This window comes from Vulpes vulpes, chromosome 16 (assembly GCF_048418805.1).
Source record: "Vulpes vulpes isolate BD-2025 chromosome 16, VulVul3, whole genome shotgun sequence".
Taxonomy (NCBI): domain Eukaryota; kingdom Metazoa; phylum Chordata; class Mammalia; order Carnivora; family Canidae; genus Vulpes; species Vulpes vulpes.
Genome location: NC_132795.1, coordinates 13,037,011 through 13,060,624, shown reverse-complemented (window position 1 = coordinate 13,060,624; position 23,614 = coordinate 13,037,011). Strand labels below are relative to the sequence as shown.

The following is a 23,614-nucleotide window of genomic DNA, read 5'->3' as shown; positions in this document are numbered from 1 at the left end:
AAGCAATATACCTCAACATAATAAAGACCAAATATGACAAACCCACAGCTAAAATCATATTCAACCACGAAAAGCTGAAAGCTTTTCTTCGAAGATCAGGAAAAGACAGGGATGCCCACTCTTGCTATTTTTATCCAACATAGTTTTGGAAGTCCTAGCCACAGCAGTGACACAAAAACAAGAAATAAAAGACATTCAAACTGGCAATAAAGAAGTAAAACTACTATTATTCTGCCATCATGCTGATTACATTAACACTTTATATATAAAACTCTAAAGAGTTCATCGAGAACTATTAGAATAAATGAATTCTCAGAAAAGTTGCAAAATTAGTTACAGATTTCTCTGTACTATTGTGTTTCTAAACTATGAGAACTATCAGAAAGAGAAATTAAGAATATAATCCCATTTACAATTCCATCAAGAAGAATAAACTACCTAAGAATAAATTTAAAGAGGTGAAAGACCTGTATTCTGAAAAACTATAAAACAATGAAAGAAAGTGAAGATGATACAAATAAATCTAAAAATACACCAGATTCATAGGAAAAAATTACTATTTTAAAGTGTACATATTATTAACAGTAATCTAAAAATTCAGTGCAATCCCTGTCAAAATACCAATGGAACTGGAACAAATAATCCTAAAATTTGTGCAGAAAGACAAAACCCCCAAAAGCCAAAGCAATCATGAGAAAGAACAAAGCTTGGCGGTATCATGCATGCAGATATTAAATGATACTAAAAATCTGTAGAATCAAAACAGTATAGTACTGGCACAAAAAACAGACATATAGATCAATGGAATAGAATAGAGGGCTCAAACCACAATTGTATGATCAATTAATCTATGACAAAGCAACAATATACAATATAGAAAAAAGTCTCTTCAATAAGTGGTATTGAAACAACTGAATGGGTACATGAATAAGAATGAAAACTTTCTTACACCACATACAAAAGTAGATCAAGATAGGTTAAAGACTTACACGTAAAGTCTGAAACCATAAGACACTTATAAGAAAACACAGACGATAAATAATAAGACATTGGTATTAGCAATGTTATTTTTGGATCTGTCTCTTCAGGCAAGGGCAACAAAAGCACAAATAAACAAGTGGGAGTACATCAAACTAAAAAGCTTTGGCACAGCAAGGAAAAAACGATCAACAATATGAAAAGGCAGTCTACCAATGGGAGAAAATATCTGCAAATGATACATCTGATAAGGTGTTAATATCCAAACTATATAAAGAAGTCAAACAACACCAAAAAACAAAAAACAAACAAACAAAAAAACAACCCAAATAATCTGTTTAAAAAATGGGCAGAGGACCCAAATAGACATTTTCCCAAAGAAGACATATCATCAGAGAAACGCATAATCCTAATCATCAGAGAAATGCAAATCAAAATCAAAATGAGATATATCACTTCACACCAATTAGAATGACTACTATAAAAAGGCTAATATGTAACAAGTGTTGGCCAGGATGTGGAGAAAAGGGAACCCGCATGCACTGATGGTGGGAATGTACATTGGTACAGAAACTATGAAAGACAGTACAGAGGTTCCTAAAATATTAAAAATAGAAATACTATACAATCCAGCTATTCCACTTCTGGGTATTTACCCAAAGCAAATGAAAATACTAATTTGGGAAGATAAGCACCCACTAGGTTCATTATATCATTATTTACAATAGCCAAGATATGGAAGTAACCGAAGCATACATCAATAGATAAGTGGATAAAGATGTTGTATACACACACACACATGAATATTACTCAGTCATAAAAAAGAACAAAATCTTGCCATTTGCAATAACATGGATAGACCTAGAGGGTATTATGCTAAATGAAATTAGGTCAGACAGAGGAAAACAAATACCATATGATTTCACTTACATGTGGAATCTAAAAAAACAAATGAATGTTAAACAGAAACAGACTCATAAATACAGAGAACAAACTGGTAGTTGCCAGAGGGGAGAAAGACTAGAGAATGAATAAAATAATTGAAGAGTATTTAGAGGTAGAAACTTTTAGTCAAAAAATAAGTCATGAGGACATGAAGTACAGTATGTAGTCAGTAATACTGTAATGTCTTTGTATGGTGACAGTAACTTGACTTATTTTGATCATTTTGTAATGTATATAAATGTCAAAGCACTATGTTGTACACCTGAAACTAATTAATACTGTATTCCAACTATACCACAGTAAAAATTAATTAATTAATTAATTAATTAATTAACAGGAAAAAATCCCAATTGTCTTTTGGTAGAACTGAAAAGCCAATCTTCAAATTCTTATGGAAATGCAAGGGGTCCTGAATAGCCAAAGCATTCTTGAAAAAAACAAGAAGAATGAAGTTGCAGGACTCACATTTCTTAATTACAAAACTTACTATAAATTTACATTAATCAAAACATTATGGTACTGTTATCCAGATAGACATATTGACCAACAGAACAGAACTGAGAGTCTAAAACTAAATCTATACTCTGACGGCAAATTGATTTCAACAGAGATGTTAGGACCATCCAATGCAGAAAAAACAGTCTCATTAACGATGCTGAGGCACCTGAGTGGCTCAGTTGGTTAAGTGTCTGCCTTGTGGTTGGGTCAAGATACCAGGGTCCTGGAATGGAGCCCAGAGTCCAACTTCCTGTTCAGCAGGAAGTGTGCTTCTCCCTCTCCCTCAGCCCTTCTCCCTACTCTCATGTGCATGCACCCTCTCTCTCAAATAAACAAAATCTTTAAAAACAAACAAGCAAACAAAAAACTCCTACAATGCTGGAACAATTGGAGATCCACAATTGGGAAGCAAAAATTTAAGTTGGACTCCTATCTAACACCATATACAAAATTTAATTCGAAATGGGTCAATGACCTAAATATCAGAACTTAAAATCATTAAATATCTTAGAAGAACACACAGGGGTAAATCTTCATTATTTTGGGTTAGGCAATGGAGTCTTAGATATAAAAAAAGAAAAGCATGAAAAACAAAATAAATAATAGATAAATTGGACTTCATTAAAATTAAAAAGTGTGAATCAAAGACAATATCAAGAAAATAAAAAGAGAACCTACAAATGGGAGAAAATAAAGGAGAATATAACAAATCATATTTCTGATAAGGGTCTAGTATCCAGATTAGATAAAGAAAGGACTCTTAAACCTCAACAAGAAAAAAACAACACAATTAAAACATGGGTGAAGAACAGAGTTTTCACCAAAGAAGATATATAATTGGCCAACAAGCACATGAAAATATGCTCAGCATCATTAATCATTAGGGAAATGCAAATTGAAACCATGATGAGGTACTACATCACACTCACTAGGACCTGAAGAATGAAAAGGAAGGAAAAGAAAAGAAAAAAGAAAAGAATAAGTATTGTTGAGAAATAACAAGTATAGAAGATTTAGGAACCCCATACACTGTTGGTGGGAATGTTCAGCTGTTGCAGAAAACAGGTTGGTGGTTCTTCAAAAAGTTAAACACAGTTACCATACATCCCTGCAATTCCAGTATTAGGTATATCTCTCCAAAACTGAAAACACATATTCAAACAAAAGTACATGTTCAGACATGTTCATAACAGCTCTATCCGCAACAGCCAAAACATGAAACAACCCAATGTCCATCAATAGATGAAATAATTAACAAACTGTGGTATATACATACAATGAAGTTTTATTCAGCCATAAAAGAATGAAGTACCAATTCTGCAATCTGGATGAGACTCATAAACATTGTACTACAAGAAGAAAGATACAAAAGATCACGTGTTGTATGATTACATCTATAGGAAATATTCAGAATAGATAAATCCATAAAGAGAGATTGGTGGTTGCCAGGGACTAAGGATTTAGGGTAATAGGGAGAAATTGGTTAATGAATACAAGATTTCAGCCTGGAGTAATGAAAATTTTTTGGAACTAGATAGAGGTGGTGATAGTACATTGTATCTGTACTAAATGCCACTGAATTATTCACTTCAAATTCGTTAATTGAATGCAATGTAGATTTCACCTCATAAATTATTTTTAATGCAAACTGATAGGTATGAAATAATGAAATTGAAAATAATGAATTGCATCATTGCACTTTTTAATTTTGTTTGCAAAAACAAACATGGTAAGTAACCCAAATGTTTGGCAACAGCAGACTGGCTAAATATATTACAGTATACCCATACACTGGAATACCATATAAAAAAAAGAGTAAGGAAATTCCAAACAAACTTATGTGTAAAGGTCTCTAAGATGTCCTGTTTACTAAGGGAAAAAAGGAAGGTATAGAACAGTTAATATAATATAGTCCTACCTCTGTTAAAATGTGGGGGCAAATTATACACATAGATATATTCACCCACATGTGTATACAAATAGATGGAAAGATACAGTAGAAGCTAGTAACACTGGTTACCTTGTTGAGAGGTAGGTAGGTATAAGCAGAATAGGGAGGGGAGAGATTTAATTTTTACCTTTTCAAGCTTTTTATCTTGAATCATATGTATTAATTATTTAAACAGTTACTTTTTTGGAAGTCTCTAGCAAGTGTTAAGCTTTTAAAATGATTACATATAACACAAAAAGAAAGTTATTTAAAACTTAAGTGTAAATGAAATAAGTAATTATAAAATAATCATAAATAATTCTTAAATAGATCAAGCAATAGAACACTGCCCACATTCCAAAGGTAGCTCTTAATTGTAAACTTTTTTTTCATCAGTGGTAGCCACTATCTTAATTTATAATCCACTCACTTCTTTTTCTTTATACTTTTACTTTTTTGCAACCAAAAACAGTACTGATTTAATTTTTACCTGTTTTTAACTTAATATAAATGGAGTTCATCCATGTTGTTGCATTTTTCATTATATGAATATATCAAAATTATTCATCAAGTCTATTATTGATGGACCACTGGATTATTTAGTTTGTACCTATTACAAATAATGCTACCCCGAACCCTACCATATGTGTTCTGCTGATGCACAAAATCATACACTGTTCTAGAATATCTTTCTAGAAGTGTAATCTTAAATTATATGTTTATCTTCAGCATAATTAGAAAAAAACAAATTCTTTTTTATCAAGGTGCTTGTACCAATTATTTTAATTTAAAAATGTTCCCAATCTAGTCAGTATAAAGTAGCATCTCACTGTGTTAATCTTCATTTTTTTCAAATTATCAGCAAAGTGGCTGCTTTTAATATTTCTTAAGTTTCTTTTATGAAGTGGCATGTTCAACTCTTTTGCACATTTTTAATTGGTTGACAATTCTTTTAGTAATTCTTCATATTCTTTTACCTAAGTCTACTTTTACCTAAGCAATAAACTAATTTATTTCCTAATGTTAAACCAAACATGCATTCCTGGCATAAAGCCAACTTTGTCAAGATGTCATTAATATATTGCTGAATTGTTGGGATTTTATTTGGAATTTCTGCATCTCTGTTCAGAACAGAGATCAGCCTAATATTTTCCTTTTCTTACTGTCATTGTATATAAAGAGTATACTAGACTCAATTTCTTTTCTGAGTTTGCATAAGTTTGGAACTATATTTTCCTGATTATTCAGTAGCATCTGATGTTTAGTAAACTCATCTTAATCTCAAATTTTCTTGTGAGAAGATTTTTAATTTAATTTTATGGATTCAACTTCTTTAATGATTAGAAATTATTCATGCTTTCTGTTTCTTTATTCACCTTTGATATGCTACATATTTTTAAGAACTTTTATCAATTTTATATTATTGTTCAAATTTAAGGACATAAGGTTACCCTGTTTTTCTCTATGGTTATTTTTATAAAGATGTGTATTTTAAGCAGGACATGCTGACACTCTGTGTATAATTTATTAGAATTCTATTTTTAAGGAAGAAAGGTAAACTTGACATTACATAAGCAAGAAACTAGAAGATATATACAGAACTCAGAAAGAACCATCTTGGCTTAAAAAGCTGAAAAATGACCAGTTCTAAGGTATATCAGCAGCAGTATTGATATAACTGGTAGAGCACAGTAACATTAGCAGTAGAATCATAGCAGAATGCCTAAAAGTCAAATTAAAATAGTCTTTCTTAAAACCAGGAGAAAACTTTAGAAGACTTGTGTATCTTTTTCTTCTGAAGATATTCAGAGTTCTAACTTACATTATCGAAACTCTAGGTATCTGTTATTTATTAGATAATTTAAATATTTTAACCTTTTAAGGACTCAGTTGTGGTCATGAAAAGGACTGTGGTGCTCACTTCGGCAGCACATATACTAAAACAAGAAAAGGACAGTGTATTTTTAATTTCAAAGAGATCTGCAGGAGGACTGGTTACACATCCATATTATTCATTTATATAGTCCTTCTAGAGGAAAGGCAAGAAGAGAGTAATAATGCAGCCTAGGAATAATAACAATGTGTATTGCGGGCCAAAAAAATTCACACCTTTAATGAAATAATCAACAAAATGTTGCATTCTTTAGAAATGTTTTAAGTGGCTAAAAAAACTGTGCAACTTAAGTTTTGGGATTCTTTTGCCAAAAATTTTATGAAAGTGAACAAAGCTACTATAAGATTTAACATTTAAACAGATGTTTTTAGATAAATTTTATTAAGCAGTGTGCAAACTAGCACTGGCTCAGTTTCCTTAATATTATTAAGACACATTATTCCCATTTGCTAAGCAATTCCTGAATTCTATATGCAAAGTTATCTATAAAAAAAAACAATGCATTAATTTATGTATTACCTTCTTTTAAAATATATATTACTTTCTAAGTGATATAGAAAGTCTGTCAGTCATTGGAACATGTTAATGTTGATATAATAACAACTTAGTCCAGAAATGGCAAATACTATAGCATGTCTGCTACTATTCTTTCTCTCATTTGTGGCAAACATTAAAAATTAGTATAGCATTCCCTTCCCCAAGCCCAGGCCTCAAACTCTTAAATGGCACTTTAGACAGCCAATAGTCACTACCAATCAATTGCAGTAGGCAGGAGAGAAATGAGGAATATTTGCTTTTCTTTGGTGGCTTAAAAGAATACATACACCACATAAAGAAGAATGAGCTATAAAGAAAAAACATAATCAAGGACCACACAAGTTTAAAGCAAATGATTTCAGTTTAGCTTATTTGTGTTCTGCAAGATAGGTTTCATTCATCCACTTCACAATGGAGTTTATGGAATTGTGAATCATCTGACACTAAGTTGAAAGACAGATTTGACTCATGTTCTACTGCTACTTAAGCCCTGATATAAGTGTTACTATGTGATTTGGCATTTTACAGGTGTTATTACATAACTTGGCATTTTACAAAAAGGACTCAGCAGTACCATAATTCGTTGTGCCTCTTCTTCCACTCCTCTTTGAAATTTTTCTTTATCATATCAAGTCAGTTAAGAACAGCCATTTCTCCTCTGAAATGTTTTTTTTTATATGTTACATTCCACTTTTATAACCTTAAATCTGGACTTTGGTAACAGCCTCTTAATCTGTTTCTCCAAACCTTTCCCAGAGTAAATTGTCTTGTCTAAAGGCACCAAGTCAATCTTTCAAAAATAACACCTTACTCATTTTACTTCCCCACACCACAATCATCACTGATTCCCCAGTGTTGTCATGATCATTGAATATCATCATCCACATGTGATGAGGAGTTACATGGCAGGCATTGAGCTAAGTACCTTTCAAATGTGTTATCTTATTTAATATCAACACAAGTATAAAAGGTAACCCTAATTTTCCCCTTTCTTCACTGCTTGATTCAGCTGATATCTTAATTTGAGGTTACTCACTGCCCAAAGGTAGACCTCAAGTGGAAGATTGCTTAATGGTCACAAATTCCCCCTATTTCCTATACGTATATATGCCCCTTTGCTGCAATTCTGTCTTCAAAGTGAAGTCTGTTTCTCCATCTCCTTGAATCTGGGCTGGCCATGTATGTGTCTTTCTTTGCTTCACCACAGAATGCAGTGATCCTCTTTGTCATCTTGGAACACTGTCCTGAAGTGCCACATAAGGAAGCCATCTAGCTAGTGCAGAGGACTGAATCTCCTCAGGCAAAGCCAGCACTACCTGCCAGATGAGTAGGTGAGGCTAGCTTCTTCCAGCTCAACTGATCCCCCAGCTGAATGTAGCCACATGAAAGTAGCCCTATGTTTATGGGTAAAGAAGACAAGGCAGTGACTGATTTAGGCAATACTATGTACTATTATTAAGAAGTTGAACTAAGATTTCAATCCAAACAATATGTCTTCCAGAACCCATACCTAGGTATGGTTCTACTACTAAAATGTGTTACTTCCACACAGGAAATAATTTTTAGACTTTTTAGAATTTGATAAGTTCCAAATGTATCTACAATTACATAAAGCATAATTTCTCAAAGAAATAATGTCATATATTCTATATATCTCTGAGTCAACCCATAAAAGTCCCTGGAGTACAGAACTGTTACAGCAGGGTGAGATAATCCTCAACCAAAATACTTCCACTGTCTAGAGCAGATGCTCCAAGAAGTGGAGCTCAAGTCAGTGTGGCACAGAAAAGGAAGAGTCGGCCTTCCAGTAGAATAAGAATACATTCAAGCCCTTGAGGCATCTCCTCTTCTTAATTTAATCAGACACCTTCTGTACCATGAAATTAACTTATTTTCTGTTTCAAAGTCATTATTTGTTACCTGAATTCAGATTTTTCTTCTTCCTGCCCTTAATATAGAAGAGAATATTATATCTCAATTTGCCTAAATTTGTCTCGTGTTGCAATTTAATTTAGGCATATGTGTCTTATTGCTCCAACGGGAATTTAAATTCCTAGAATACCTTGTCCTTATTTTCCTTTAAAGTTCTTAAATTTGCTCACAAAAATAGCCTGCATACACATAAAATTTACAAACCTAATCATTCCACATTTTAAAAAGTAAAAGAAAACTTGAAAATTGAATTTTTATTATATATACCTTGACCTATATAACATAATTATTTTTTTAACAATTATTTTATTAAGCCATCCACCTTATGATTTAATAATATATAAAATAACAAAGATGAGAATCTACTATCAAATACCAAGAAACACTACTGCATAAATTTGCCTTGAGAGATATGTAAAAGAACACAGAAGAACAGAGTTCATAATAGGATTAGTTCTAAGGGGTTAATATCCAAAATACATTAAAAACCCATACAACTCAACACCTATATATATATGTGTGTGTGTGTGTGTGTATATATGTATAAAAATGAACTCAGTAACAACAAGGATGGATCTAGAGAATAAATACTAAGCAAACCAAGCCAGAGAAAGAGAAATACCATATGATTTTGTTCATGTGGAATTTAAGAAACAAAACAAAAGAAAAAAGGAAAGAGACAGACCATAAAACAGACTATTAACTATAGAGAACAAACAGATGGTTACCAGAGGCGAGGTGGGTGGGGGGTGGGTGAAATAGGTAAAGGGGTTAAGAATACACTTAACGATGAGCACTGAGTAATATATGGGGCTGCTGAATCACTGTATGGTACACCTGAAACTAATAGAACACTGTATGTTTACTACACTGAAATTAAAAATTTTTTAAAAATGAATATAGGGACCTGAATAGGCATTTTTCCAAAGAAGACACTCAGATGGCCAACAGACACATGAAAAGATATTCACCATCAATAATCATTAGGGAAATGCAAATCAAAACCCAAATGAGTTATTACCTCGTATCAATTAGAATGGCTAGTATAAAAAGATAATATGTAACAAGTGTTACAGGATGTGGAGAAAAGGGAACCCTTATGCACTGTTGGCGGGAATGTAAATTGCTGCAGCTACTATGAAAAACAGTATGGAGGTTTCTCAAAAAAATTAAAAATAGAAATACAATACAACCCAGTAATTCTACTTTCCTAGTATTTACCTGAAGAAAACAAAAATACTAACTCAAAAATATATATGCACCCCTATATTTATTGCAGCATTATTTATAATACCCAAAATGTGGAAACTACCTAAGTGTCTATTGATAGGGTGAATGGATAAAGATAAAGGTATGCATATGTATATGGAACATCACTCAGTCAGAAAAGTATAATGAAATCTTGCCGTCTGCAACAACATGGATGGACGTAGAGGGTATCATGCTAAGTGACATAAGTCAGTGAGAGACACATACCATATGATTTCACTTGTATGGAGAATTTAAAAAACAAATGAAAAGCAAAAAACAAAAATGACTCATAAACTGATGATGGGAGTGGATGGGAGTGGATGGGAGTGGGGAGAATGAGCAAAATATGTTAAGGGATAGAGATAGATACATAGACAAAATATAGGAATAGTTCTTCCTTATTCATAAGGGTTATAATATTTATTCTTAATTATAAATCCTACCTCAATTTGTAAACATGTTAGGCCTAATACAGCTATTATAATTATATATGAAATGGCTCTTGTTTTACATGCTAAAATTTATGAAAAAATGAAAAAATTCTCCTGCTCATAATTTCCCACCCAGCATATCATAGTCCAAATGTGACTATTTTATATTCAATTCACTACTTCTGTAGGACTTCTCAAAATGCAAATAGCATTCTTTAGAGTGACAGTATCATTGATAAATAGTTTACCAGAGATTATCAGGGTCACCTAGAGACAACACAGGTTAGTTATATTTGCAAAAAGGGAGAGGGAAAAAAAAAGTTAGGAAATCCTAAAGAACACTATGGGTAAGCACTAAACATCAAGGGAATGGGAGACACTATGCACAGGGGAAGAAGGATGATAAAAGACAAGTAGGGGCCCTAAAATAAAATTTCTTGTATTTGAAAATTTTGTCCATATAATATATTGGTATTAATAGTACAGTGATTTATAATTTGTACCCAGGAACTACAAGTGTTAATGGGGAAGAAATAATCACCACCACTACCAGCCTCCAATATGGAGAAGGGTGGTTGGGAGCTTAACCAAATAAAACTTTGGCTTTTCAACCACCTCCTTTCCCTATTCCCAGGTAAACCATCTCCACTTTTATCAGTTTCATATAAAGCAACCTTTAATCTAACCAACTGAATAAATTTCTCAGTATATTCTTATTCACTTATTTTTATTAACTAAAATCTAACAATATAAAAAAATCACTACATTAACTTAGAATTATTGGGACGCCTGGGTGGTTCAGTTGGTTAAGCATCTGACTCTTGATTCCGGCCCAGGTCATGATCACATAGTCATGAGATCAAGCCTCTGTACTCAGTGGGGAGTCTGCTTGAGATTCTCTCTCTCAGCGCCTCCCCTACTCGCAGCCTCTCTCTCTTTTTCAAATAAAGAAATCTTTAAAAAAAATAAATAAAACAGAATTATTGTTATTAGCTTTCTATAACTGTCTGTGCCCAATTTCCTACAACCTGTTTCTATAAAAAACTGTATCCAGAAATCTAACCTTGGATGCCAGAGCCCCTGTCCTTTTGTCCCAGTGAGATAAAGAACTCCCCTGCTGGGAGTTTATCAGCTTCTCCTGTTCACCTAAGGATAGACACTAATAGGGTAGGGCTGAGGTTGCAGGGTGATTGATACTCTTATCAAGAAATAACTTAAAGCTTGTGGCCACATTTACATTTTAAGACTTATATTAGAATATTATTCTAGGAAACATTTATATATTATCGATGCCTGTCAATGCATTTTCCTGAATCTGAAGATATTTCTATACTTTGGGTAGATCAAGCAACTTATATCAAGCATGAAAAGGAGCAGATTCTCCAAGGATAAACTAGAGTCTTGTAGTAAGGAGTAAGATTAGACAGGAAAATATGTGATTCAGCTAGAAGAGAAAGAAAACCAAAAAAATTTAAAAAGCTTTAGAAACTACATGGATTTTAACAATTGTTGCTATGGGCTGAGATTTCACAGGAAGGAGGAACTTTGCTGAAGGTCACGGAAGAAGCAGTGTTAAGACTCAGCATGAACATTTAAAATAAGATTACAAAGTTATACTTCCATTTATTTAAATAATGCTAAATATTTGTATCTTTTCATTCCATGTGGCACTTCAGTTTCCCCATATAAGATGGGATATATTAAATAAGAAATAAATATAAAGCATTTATAAGTTAAAACAATGCCTTGCACATGATAATCACTTAATGAATATTAGCTGTAATTATTTGACATTCTTATTAGAGACAGGTATTGTGAAAAGGGCAAAATAAAGAAAAATGCAAACTAATTTATGCTTATTAATTTTGTCCAGCAAAGGGATCATAACCTCTGCAAACAAGAATTCTAAATAACCATTGCAATACTTACACCTTTATTTCTTTCACGCTTATTGCTTTGGTAGAACAAGTAGTGTAACAGTTGCCTGCAGAAATGTGGAGGATAAAAGGGGTACATAATGAACTCACAGAACTGGCTAAGGAAGTTCTTAGGCAGAGCATTCTTAAAGTACCAACTGGTTTCATTTAATTGCTTATGATAAATTATGGATGGAATAGGATGAGCTCAAAATGGAGCTGTTAGGTTTTTCAGACAGAATTTAGAAGAAATACAGAGCCAAGACTTGCTGGCTTAAAAAATAAGATTGTTTCCCATTTTTGGCCACTTCAGAGAGCAAAAAGCGATGTTTGTGCCCTGTTTAAGAATGACTATACCAGGACACATGGGCGGCTCAGTCGGTTAAGTAACCAGCTCTTGATTTTGGCTTCGGTTATGATCTCAAAGTCATGGCATTGAGCCCTGCATCCTGCATCAGGCTCCGAGCTCTCTTTCTTTTATGAAAATACCAGTCACAGGCCTATCCTAGATCCAAAATCATCTTATCTCAAGATCTTTAACTTAATTACATCTACCAAATAAATGCCACCATATTAGTTTGCTGGGTCTGCCGTAGCAAGTGCCACAACCAAGTGGTTTAAACAACAGACTTACTGTTTCATATTCCTGGAGACCAGAAGTCAGATCAAGGTGTCAGTAAAATTGGTTTCTTTTGGGGACTAAAGGAATAATCTGTTCCATGCCCCCTACCCTAGCTGTTTTTTTTTTTTTTTCTGCCAATCTTTGGCATTCCCTGGTTAATTCAAAAAGAACTCTGATCCCAGTCTTCACCTTTCCATGATGCTCACCCTGTGTAGAATGCATCTATTTCTGAATTTTCCTTTTTATAAGGACATCAGTCACATTGCATTAGGGCTCATTCTAATTACCTCATCTTAACTAATTACATCTGCAACATCCTATTTCCAAATAAGCTCACATTCTGAAATTCTAGGAGTTAGCACTTGAATATATGAATTCAGATGGACACGATTCAATCCAGAACAGTCACATTCATAGGTACCAGGAGTTAGGGCATGAACATATCTTTTGTGGGAGGTACATGATTATGCCCACTACAGTTTTCTTCTTCCAACACTTTGAATATTTCATTCTATTCTCTTTGTGCTTACATGGTTTCTCATGAGAAGTCAGCTGTGATTCCTACGCTTGTTCTTTGATAGGCCAGATTTTTTTTTTCTGCCTTTCTTTAAAATTTTCTGTCCTTGGTTTTTTGCAGTTTGAATACATTATGCCCAGGCATGTCACTTTTTTGTTTGTTTTGCGGTGGGGAATTCTTACTGCTTAAGTTTTCTAGATACGTGGTTTAGTGCTTGTTATTAAAACTTTAGAAAATTCTCATGTATTATTACTTCAAATATTCTTTCTGCTCTGTTCTTCTTCTTCCTGGTATTCTAGTTATACATTTGATAGACCTTCTGAAATTACTCTAAAATTCTTGGATGTATTACTCTGTTTTTTTATTCATTTTTCTCTTTGCATTTCAGTTTGTGAAGTTTTGATTTGACTCACCCAAGTTTGCTGAATATTTCCTCAGCCATGTCTAGTCTACCGATGAAGCTATGAAAGGCATGCTTCATTTAGGATACGGTGTTTCTGATTTCAGCATCTACTTTAGATTCTTAAAAGTTTACATCTCTTTGCTTACATTACCCATTTATTCTTCATGTTTTCTATTTAATCTATTAAAGACTTTTTAACATATTAAGGATAGTTATTTAAGAGAATTTCAACATTTTTGTCATATTTGAACCTGGTTTTGATGGTTTCCTGGTCTCTTCAGAGTTTCTGACATAAACTTGTAATCCTTTGTTAAAAGCTATATATGATGTATCAGGTAACAGGATCTGAGGTAAACTTTTTTTTTTTTTAAGTAATCTTTACACCCAACCAGAGATCAAGAGTCACATGCTCCTCTGACTGAGCTAGACAGGCATCCTGAGGTAAAGAGAATTTTATTGTGAGGTATTAGGTAATCTGGCTAAGAGTGGGCTGTGTATGTCTGCTATAATTGTAGGTGCCAGAGGCCTCAAAATTCCTCTAGTGCCTTTGTTTTCAGCTCCCCTGTTGACTTTTAATTTCTTTAAGCACTATTCCTCAGGGACAGCCTATGCTGTGCAGCTGCAACCTGTCATAGTACCAGAATTTTGGTGTGGTGGTAAAGCAGGGGGAAAGGAGGCACCTGGTTGGTTCAGTCAGTAGAGACTGCAACTCTTTTGATCTCAGGATCATGAGTTCATGCCCCACAGTGGGCACGGAGCCTACTTAAGAAAAGAAAAATGGGGATCCCTGGGTGGCACAGCAGTTTAGCGCCTGCCTTTGGCCCAGGGCATGATCCTGGAGACCCTGGATCAAATCCCACGTCGGGCTCCCTGCATGGAGCCTGCTTCTCCCTCTGCCTGTGTCTCTGCCTCCCTCTCTCTGTGTGACTATCATGAATAAATAAATAAAATCTTTAAAAAAAAAAAAAAGAAAAGAAAAATGAAATGAAATGAAATGTAATGAAATGAAAGGAAGCATACTTACTACAGTAGCATAATCTACTATAATCTTAGGACTAAATCTTAGTCATAGACTTGAACAAATGTTTCTTATTTTCCACCCTCATTGCCCATTAGATGAGACAGAAAGGCTATAGGAGGTGGCAGTGAGAAAAATGCTTTTCTCCCAGGTAAACTAAGACTTTACTAAATTATTTTTCCTGAAAGAAAAAGTTGTGTTACAGACAATTTCTTGGCTCATCTCATAAAAGCTCTCCCCTCCCCTTCCATGCCACAGGCACTGAGGATCTTCACTGTAAGAACCTAGAAGTGGGGGTAGAAATAAAGTCCATGAAAGTGTGGAAGGACTTTTAGGACTATGGTCCCCAGGAATTTTTCACTCTCAAGCTAGTCCATGCTTAGTCTCAAGTAATTCATTAAAATAACCAGTTAACTGTTTCTAACAATTAGTTTATGGTGGCTGTGGCTTCTGCTCCAGGCAAGCATATCTTGGCTGTGGCTCTTGGAAATTGCTTTATTCTCCATATTTCAGGGTGGCAGTTTGTCCTGTAACCTCAACTCTTTGAAGGGTCCATGAAAACACACTGATTTTCAGTTTGTTCACCTTTTTCTTATTGTAAGAGTAGAAGGAATGACTTCGAGTTTCTTTATGTGTTGGAACTGAAACCAGAAGTCTTGCTAATGTCTTTACTTGTATGATGATTTTTTTTTCCTGGCAATTTATACATGTACTTGTTGCAATGAGTAGGATGATCAACTATTTACTATATGCTACATTGTAGCAAGAACTTCCATCTCTCCATTCCCTTTATATATATAAGCTTTTCTCAGCCAGTACTCTGCTAGAGAGTTAAGTTATAGAAAATAATTTAAATCATTATTTTCTCAATTCTACCAAGGATGCTACTTAACTAGTACCATTCTACATGCATAGGAGTTAATTTATTACATAAAATGGATGTGTTAGGAGCACCTGGGTGGCACAGTAGGTTAAGTATCTGACTCTTGGTTTCAGCTCAGGTGTGATCTCAAGGTTGTGAGATCAAGCCCTGTGTTAGGCTCTGCAGTCAGTCCAGAGTCTGCTTAAAACTTTCTCCTTCCCCCTACTCTGCCCCTCCCTACCCCTGCACTCTCCCTCTATGTCTAAGATAATAAATCTTTAAAAAGAAATAAGTAAATAAAATGATGCCTTAGCCACTTTACTCTTAATGTTTCAATGTGTACTTCCTAAAATAAGGATATTTTCTTACATAATGGCAATACAGTTATCACATTTAGGATTTAATATTGATACAATACTTTTATATAATCTACCACCAATAGTACAGTTTTCTCAATTGTCCTAAGTATTTCCCCTCTCCCCTAAAAGAATTCTGGTCTGGTTCAAATATTCATTTAATTGTCATGTATCTTTTTAAAGCCTCTTTCAATCTTCTTCAGTCTTTTTTGATCTTCATGACACTGACTTTTTTTTTAAAAGATTATAGGCCACTGTTTCTTAATAATGTGTTGCTGATTTTGGCTATGTCTGCTATTTCCTTACAATTAAATTCAGGCCATGCATCCCTGGCCAAAATACTGCACAGTGAAACTGTACCTTTCTCATAGGCCATGTTAGTTTTGATCACCCATTGATGATTCTTTCTCAGTCTTTACCATGAATCACTGCAGTAATTCTATAGTGCTCACTCCATATTTATGAATCAGCATTCTACTATATGGAAAAGTTCTCCCTTTCTCCTTATCTATCAATCAATTTAACTATTAGCAGCATGAACTCATAGTTTCCTATTTTTTCCAATGGTTCATTACTGTCCTTAGTTATTTGTTTCTCAAACTTCTAGGTGCTTTTGACATGCCCCTGCCCCATCTCTCTCTCTCTCTCTCTCTCTCTTTTTTTTTTTTTTTTTTTGTATTTTTTGTAACACTTCCTTGCTTTCTGGTAACATGAGATGTTCCAAGCTCATCTTACACTCTCTCTTCTCCACATCTGGAGATCAGCCATTTCTCCAAAGATCTCTATTTCCTTTCAGCAGAGAATGGTATTAGAAAACAAGAATGAGTGCCATATGTAATCACTGCTGTCAGGGTAAGTACGAGTCATATCCAGTTTGTAACTATTATCCATATGTGGCTATTTAAATCAAAATTAACAAAATAGAAAGTTCAGTCCTCTAGTTGCATTAGCCACATGTCATGTGCTGAATAGCTACATGTATTTTGTTACTATCATATTGGATAGCACAGGTATTTATGGAACATTTCCATCATTACAAGAAAATTCTATTAGGCATTACTTAGTGTTATAGACCCTTTCACAAAGCAAATTGAGGACACACACATGCTTGTAAGTTCTTATTCTCTATTACCTTTTAAATATCTTCCCATATTTACTACATTAATTCTTTCATACATTAAACAATTACTTATTAAGCATATACTATTAGGACACAGTTACTGTTCAAAGCTCTGTATGTTCAAATATAAACAGTCCCTGTTCCTAAAAACTTACAATGTAAGTTGACAGAAGACAGAAAAATAAATGCTTATGACAGAGTAATGGGTTATTTTTATAATAAGGTTTATATTAATATCCCATAGTGGAGATGTTAAGGAAGGCTTCCTGAAAGAAAGGATATTTAGGTTTAGAAAGGTAACTGGGTACTAAATATCCTGGCAATCTGGGGGATAAGTTGGGGGGTAGGTGCATCTGTTATTTTCCATCATTTCTTTCCATCTCTATTCCTATTTACCTAAAATTCTTTCTCTAACTCTCCCATAACCTTTCAAAATTCTGTTCATTCCCTCAAAGCCCTTATTTTATGATGTATTTCTTCATACCTCTAACCAGATAAGCCCTCCCCAATCCCCAAATATACTGTCTTAATTGAATTCAAAAACAAAAAAGATTTGGTTTATTTTTGTCATTATCAATGCAATGGGTAAAAACATGGGGTTTGGAATCAGACTTATTGCTTACTAGCTGTGTGACCTTGGGCAAGTTACTTAATCTCTCTGCACCTCAATTTCTGCATCTAAAGGGGAGATTAATAACATCTCACAGTCATATTTTAAAATAATAATAAATAATAAAATAATGTATTGAAAATGCTTAGCATAATGACTGGAATATGATAAACTATATGGTCTACTACTAACAATAATCTCACATTTGTTTCTTCCTTTGTTTGTTGAACAAAGGCTGATCTTTACAATCTCAGGATGTGTAAAGTATTCTAGCAACACCTAACAAATCCCCTAAATTACTGAAGCAAATTCCTTCCAGTCAGAATATTATCATGTTCCAATATTTTAGATAAACAGTTCTATATATAATTATGAAATTACAAAATTAATTTCAAAAATATTAACCTATTGCTTGTAGTATCTTTAAATAAAAATCATTAAACAAAATATGATTCTGCATATAAAAACTAAATAAAAATATTTTCCTACTAGGTTGGTTATGTAAAATTTCTTAAGATTCTGAAACAAACTTAAATTTTAAAAAAATGTTTTCAACTTGGAAAACATAGTAATAATCTGAACTGCTAAGTGGTAAAAATCAACCTATTAATGAAAACTAATTTGTCAGAATCCACATTTCTATTTAAAATTGAAGCCAATAAAATCAAATTTAAAATTGATTTCTAATGGAACAAAGCACCCTGACTTTTATACTAAATTATTTTAAGTAGTTTATATAGTAATAATCAGAAACAATATTAAATGGTAGCATAAAGAAGAATTTCTTTCCTTCACCATTTTATTTAAAAATATAATAGGAAAAAAGCATGTCATATAACAAAAACTGGAGGTAACTTATCTTGCCCTTTATCATAGTTTGTTGAGATATTCATTGAAAGATGTACATTTAACATTCTGCTAACAGAATGAAAAATACACTTTTCAAAATGCATGGTTTTAATGAAGTACATTTTAACTGTAAAAAGTGTAAGCATGGATATATAAAATTACATTGTTTATATTACAGAAAAGGGAAAAGGAAAAGTCAGGCTGCTCACCAGGAATAATACCAAACCTAAAAAAGACAGCAATGCTATTTCCTACAAAATAAGTGGCAGCTCTGCAGATTATCTTTACTTTTTTCTTTACTAACCAAAAGACAAATATGTAGTACACTTTTTCCCCTTATTATCCCTACCAGTAAAATCTTAAAATCACCATATGTAATTTTCCTTTAAGTTAGTTTAAGCTTAACAATGCATTTTAAAAAATAGAGATGTGAGAAGTTTAATACACTGCAATGTTAACAAAATTATTAAATTCCATTTATATATTATCAATATCTATATCATGTATAAACTGTATATTTAAGCTTTCTAGATGTAATTACTCTAAATAATCACGTACAATCCATATCCTCTTGTATGTGAAATACATTGATGACAAAATCTTTGTTCATGTTTTCCCATAGGCAGCCTTACCTGTGGAGTCCAATAAAAAGTAGGGCTCAATCGGTAGAGTTTTCGTTTGTGGAAACTCTGAAGTGGCCTTGTTCGAGCTGCTGTACTCATGATAGTCAAGGATGGAGATTTCAATCTTGTCCTGTCTTTTCTCCTTTTCTTATTGTGCTTCTGGTTAAGTAACCAGCTACTGGAGGAAGAGAGCTCATCTAAATTCTCTGAAGCACTGAAATGCCATGAAATAATTGGGGAGTGGAGGGAATAAAACAAAACAAACAAACAAACAAAAAAAGACAAAGAAAACTAAATGTAAATTGTCTTGATCTACTATGACAGAAGAGTAATAATTTTAGCCAATTTTGTGGTAACAATTGGCAAAAGAATTGGTATTAACAGGGAATTAGATATTCAAATTGTAAAAATAATTTCTACTTCTATTTTCTCCTGTAAAACAAATATCCCATAGGTTATAAATGCTCACATGAGTTCAGTGGTACAATGTACATGTTCATTGTATATCAATAATTCATGCATGTTGTATAGTGTTATAACTATTTATATTTTTTTGCATATGGGTGAGATTATATAAAATTATAGGTTTACAAAAGGCTAAAATCCCATACTATATCATTAGCTGCTCTGAAATAAACATGACATACCATCTCAGTGAATTCTGAAACAAAGACATAATCCTACTATGTTTTAGGAATATTTTTAACCTTCTGATGATATAGAAGCCACAACTATAAAATAATGAAATAGACCACACAAAGTAGACATAAAAATAAGTACATTAATGTCATCAACATTATATTAATTTTTAAACATTATTTTTAAATATTTTTAAAAAATCATAATATCAGGAGAAAGTTAATGCCCAGTGCCACATAATTTTCATTTATACCAGTATATTATACGTAAAATAATTAAGTTTTTCAGGTACTACACTGTATCGATTTCAACCTTACTTATATAAACAAAAGCTAGTCAATTTAGTATTCTAATATCAATATGTGAATCTGCCATACTTTGTACTGCTAATCAACAAGGAAGTTCTAAATATGTTATTTGGCTTAAGTAGAATTGGTGTTTAACAGTAATTATAAGACATCGTTTTCTATAGCAGTATCTTTAGTTTTGAATCATATTTATGGCAGCTATAAAATATTCTGCTAGCTTGTAGAGAAAACAAATAATTTAAGAGAATAAATATGGAATTTGGTGACTATCATACATTCAACATATACTTGAGTATGACTGGCTAGACCAGTACAGGGAAAATGAGGTGATGATAATTATTTCACTTTAGTCTTCAGAGAGCCCTAGTCAACAACATCCTAAGTACCAGTTAGTAAGCATTCTAAAGATCTGAGAAAGGTTTAAGAGATAACACTACTCCCAAATTAAATTTCACTTTAGTCTTCAGAGAGCCCTAGTCAACAACATCCTAAGTACCAGTTAGTAAGCATTCTAAAGATCTGAGAAAGGTTTAAGAGATAACACTACTCCCAAATTAACAGGACCAATCTCATATCCTGATGTTATTTTCCGTAACAAGTATATCAGCGGTAAGTAACATTCTGCTCTTGAGAAACAGCCATGGAGTTGGGCTATCATGTCAAGGGCGAGCAGAAGGCACAGGTGATAGACAACAAATTAGGCACTGGGTAGGGCAGGTGACTGGCAGAGAAGTAAGCCAGGTGGTTGATATAAAAAATTAAGTCAGGATGCTAGGATTCAGGAAGGTAAGAGTAGATCCAGTACAAAAAGAGGTTCTTCTGGCAAGTCAGAAATACCTTTAGGCAGATATATTGGTTCCTTAAAAGGTACATTGCTTCCATAGTGTCTAGAGAAAATGAAAAGCTTTTTTTTTTTTTTTTTTTTTTTTTTAATTCCAGGAGCCTGAAGCACAGTTAACTCAGCCCTCTATCTACAATTCTTTAGTTGTTAATGAGCCCTTATCCCCCTCCCCACAGGAGAGTTAGCCCTAAAGGCAAGCCACCATCTCTACTGATGGACAGCATACAGCTTTTACACTGGCTAGAGGTTTACAGGTTGGGTTAAAGGTAAGTAGAAAACATGTCACTTTGTTCATGGAACACTATATTTTCAAGTTTCTAAGGTGATGGACGCATTATCATTGAGAAAAAAAAAATTTTTTTAATTTGAATATGTTCGCAGCTGCAGACAATTCTTCTTTAATGACTTCTGACAGACGCACTCTAGCTCTTAAGGATCCTTGCAAAGTGTTATCAAAATTTATCATTCTCGAATAAATGGGGAAATGTACTGAAATTCAAAGATGTGAAATCTGTTTATTTCATAACTAATCAATGTATAAAGCACATTATTCTCACCAAAGCTCATTTGGTAGATAAACCACTTTTAAAAATAACTGATGAGGTTATTATAAAGAATTATTACAAATCACTGACAAATTCACTTATTTTCCCCAGTGTTTTACACTAAAGAGACAATAAATCAATCAACTTCAATGAAAAGCAGAAAAAGAGAAAAATGAGGGAACTCGGAAGACAACAACTCTGTTCATGTAACTATAACTTACAGCCTTTTCCTCAGGAGATATGATACAATCTAGTAATTAAGCATTAAGGAAAACAAGAACTTAAATCAAACACCATCAGCACATGATATTCTTAAAAAAAAAAAAAAAAAAAAAAGCTATAATAATAGGAAGAGGAGGAGAAAACCCAAGAGGGAAAATATTATTTCAATAAGAGAAGATTTAGTGTTCACATCAATTTGTAGGTACACCCTGGCAATCTCAGAAACTGAGGATGCAATAGATCACTACCAAGTACTGTCCTGTTATAAAGGCAACAATCAGTAAGTACCAATATATAATTATCACTGAACTTTTGAAATTGCAACCTTACAAGTGGGATAGTACCAGAAGAGGCGATGAATTATACTTTTGCACATTTCCAATTGGAAACTTTTGCTCAAAGAATAAAAAAAAAAAAAAAAAAAAAAAAAAAAACCTGAAAGGATACATCTTTTGTGAGGTATAGGCACAAAGCATAATTTGGCTTTAAAATGAATTAAATAATTGAAGAGAAGGGGGAAAGTGAGGGTGGATTTACATCTTTCTCCATTTCCACTGTCACTGCCCTAATCCAAGCTTTTTTTTATCCAGGAATAAATACTCCAATAGCCTCTAACTAGTCTTCTTCATCTAAACTTTTCCCCCTTTCAGGGATCCCTGGGTGGCGCTTTCAGTCCCTTCTATACCAGTCTTTTGGGTAAACAAATCTTATCCTTTCATGCCCCTTCCTCCCATTTCTACACTGCTTAACATCTCTCAAAGTCTTCCCATTGCTCTGCAGAAAAAGACTTCAAGTTTAAAAGGCATGGAATAGCCTGGCACCTGCCATTGCACTCCTCCCTGTTACTTGAATTCTAGCCACACCACCTCCTTTCATTTCAAATAAATCATACTCTCTACTGTATAAGACCTATCATATGTTATCTCTGCTTTACAGAACTTTCTCACATTCTCCTTCAACTACATAATCTCTAATAATCATTTGGCTCTCAGTTCAAAAGTCAGCTTCTCAGGGAAGTCTTTCAGTCCTTGGTATATCTCTCCAATGACTCGGTCACATCCCCTTTTGAGCTTTGATAAGCACTGTTCATGTGTCCTTTGTAGCATTTTTCATAGTGATAATTTTACATTTGAATGATTATCTGATTAACTGATGTCTTACTTTCTAGACTGGAAGTAGTGCAGGGACTGTGACTGTTTTGTTTAACCCTGTATCAAGAAGTTCCTGATATTGTACCTTGCATACAGAAGATATTCAATAAATATTTGTTGAATAGAGGAATATATACGTATACATTGTCAGGTTTATCATTCCACCGCTGTGCTTTGTATAATGCTTGTATAATACACACTACCCCTACATAATTAATTTAGTGAATGAGTAAACATTGAACGGTTTAACCTATGAGCCAAAAGAGGATCTAAACAGAAGGCTATAAAAGATATAGGCTAAGAAAGATAAGATATATACTGACATGGCCTTGCATTTCATTCTGAATCTCTAACTGATTTACAAAAGGTAGTTTTTGGTAGTAAGATATGATATATTTTATTTTATTGTATAGTCAAGTATGCCCATCATAAATTTAGAAGCATAAGCAGGTAAGAACTATAAGATGTTCTGATTTGTAAAAAGGGTATCAATCAAGTCTAAACACTTCTAATGTGCAAAGTGCAAAACAACTGAGAGCTTTATCTAATAATCAAAGTTCTGAGCTTACATTTTGTTAACATTATTTACTTTCTCTAATAGTTATTTAATGACTTT

The 23,614-nt window shown here is 33.3% G+C and overlaps 1 protein-coding gene across 11 annotated transcripts in view; it reads right to left on the bottom strand.

Annotated features, from left to right (window-relative positions):
• KANSL1L (KAT8 regulatory NSL complex subunit 1 like) overlaps positions 1–23,614 on the bottom strand; it is a 129,426-nt gene that overhangs the window by 38,366 nt on the left and 67,446 nt on the right. For 7 of the 11 annotated variants that reach the window (XR_011998044.1, XR_011998043.1, XM_072743025.1 and 4 more), the window contains one exon: positions 19,302–19,506. Coding sequence is in view for 9 of the 11 variants with exons in the window: in XM_072743025.1 (XP_072599126.1) it covers positions 19,302–19,506 (205 nt within the window). In the remaining 2 variants the exon portion in view is untranslated. The remainder of the gene's footprint in view (positions 1–19,301; positions 19,507–23,614) is intronic. The other 4 variants (XM_072743028.1, XM_072743026.1, XM_072743027.1 and 1 more) reach the window with 2 other exon arrangements.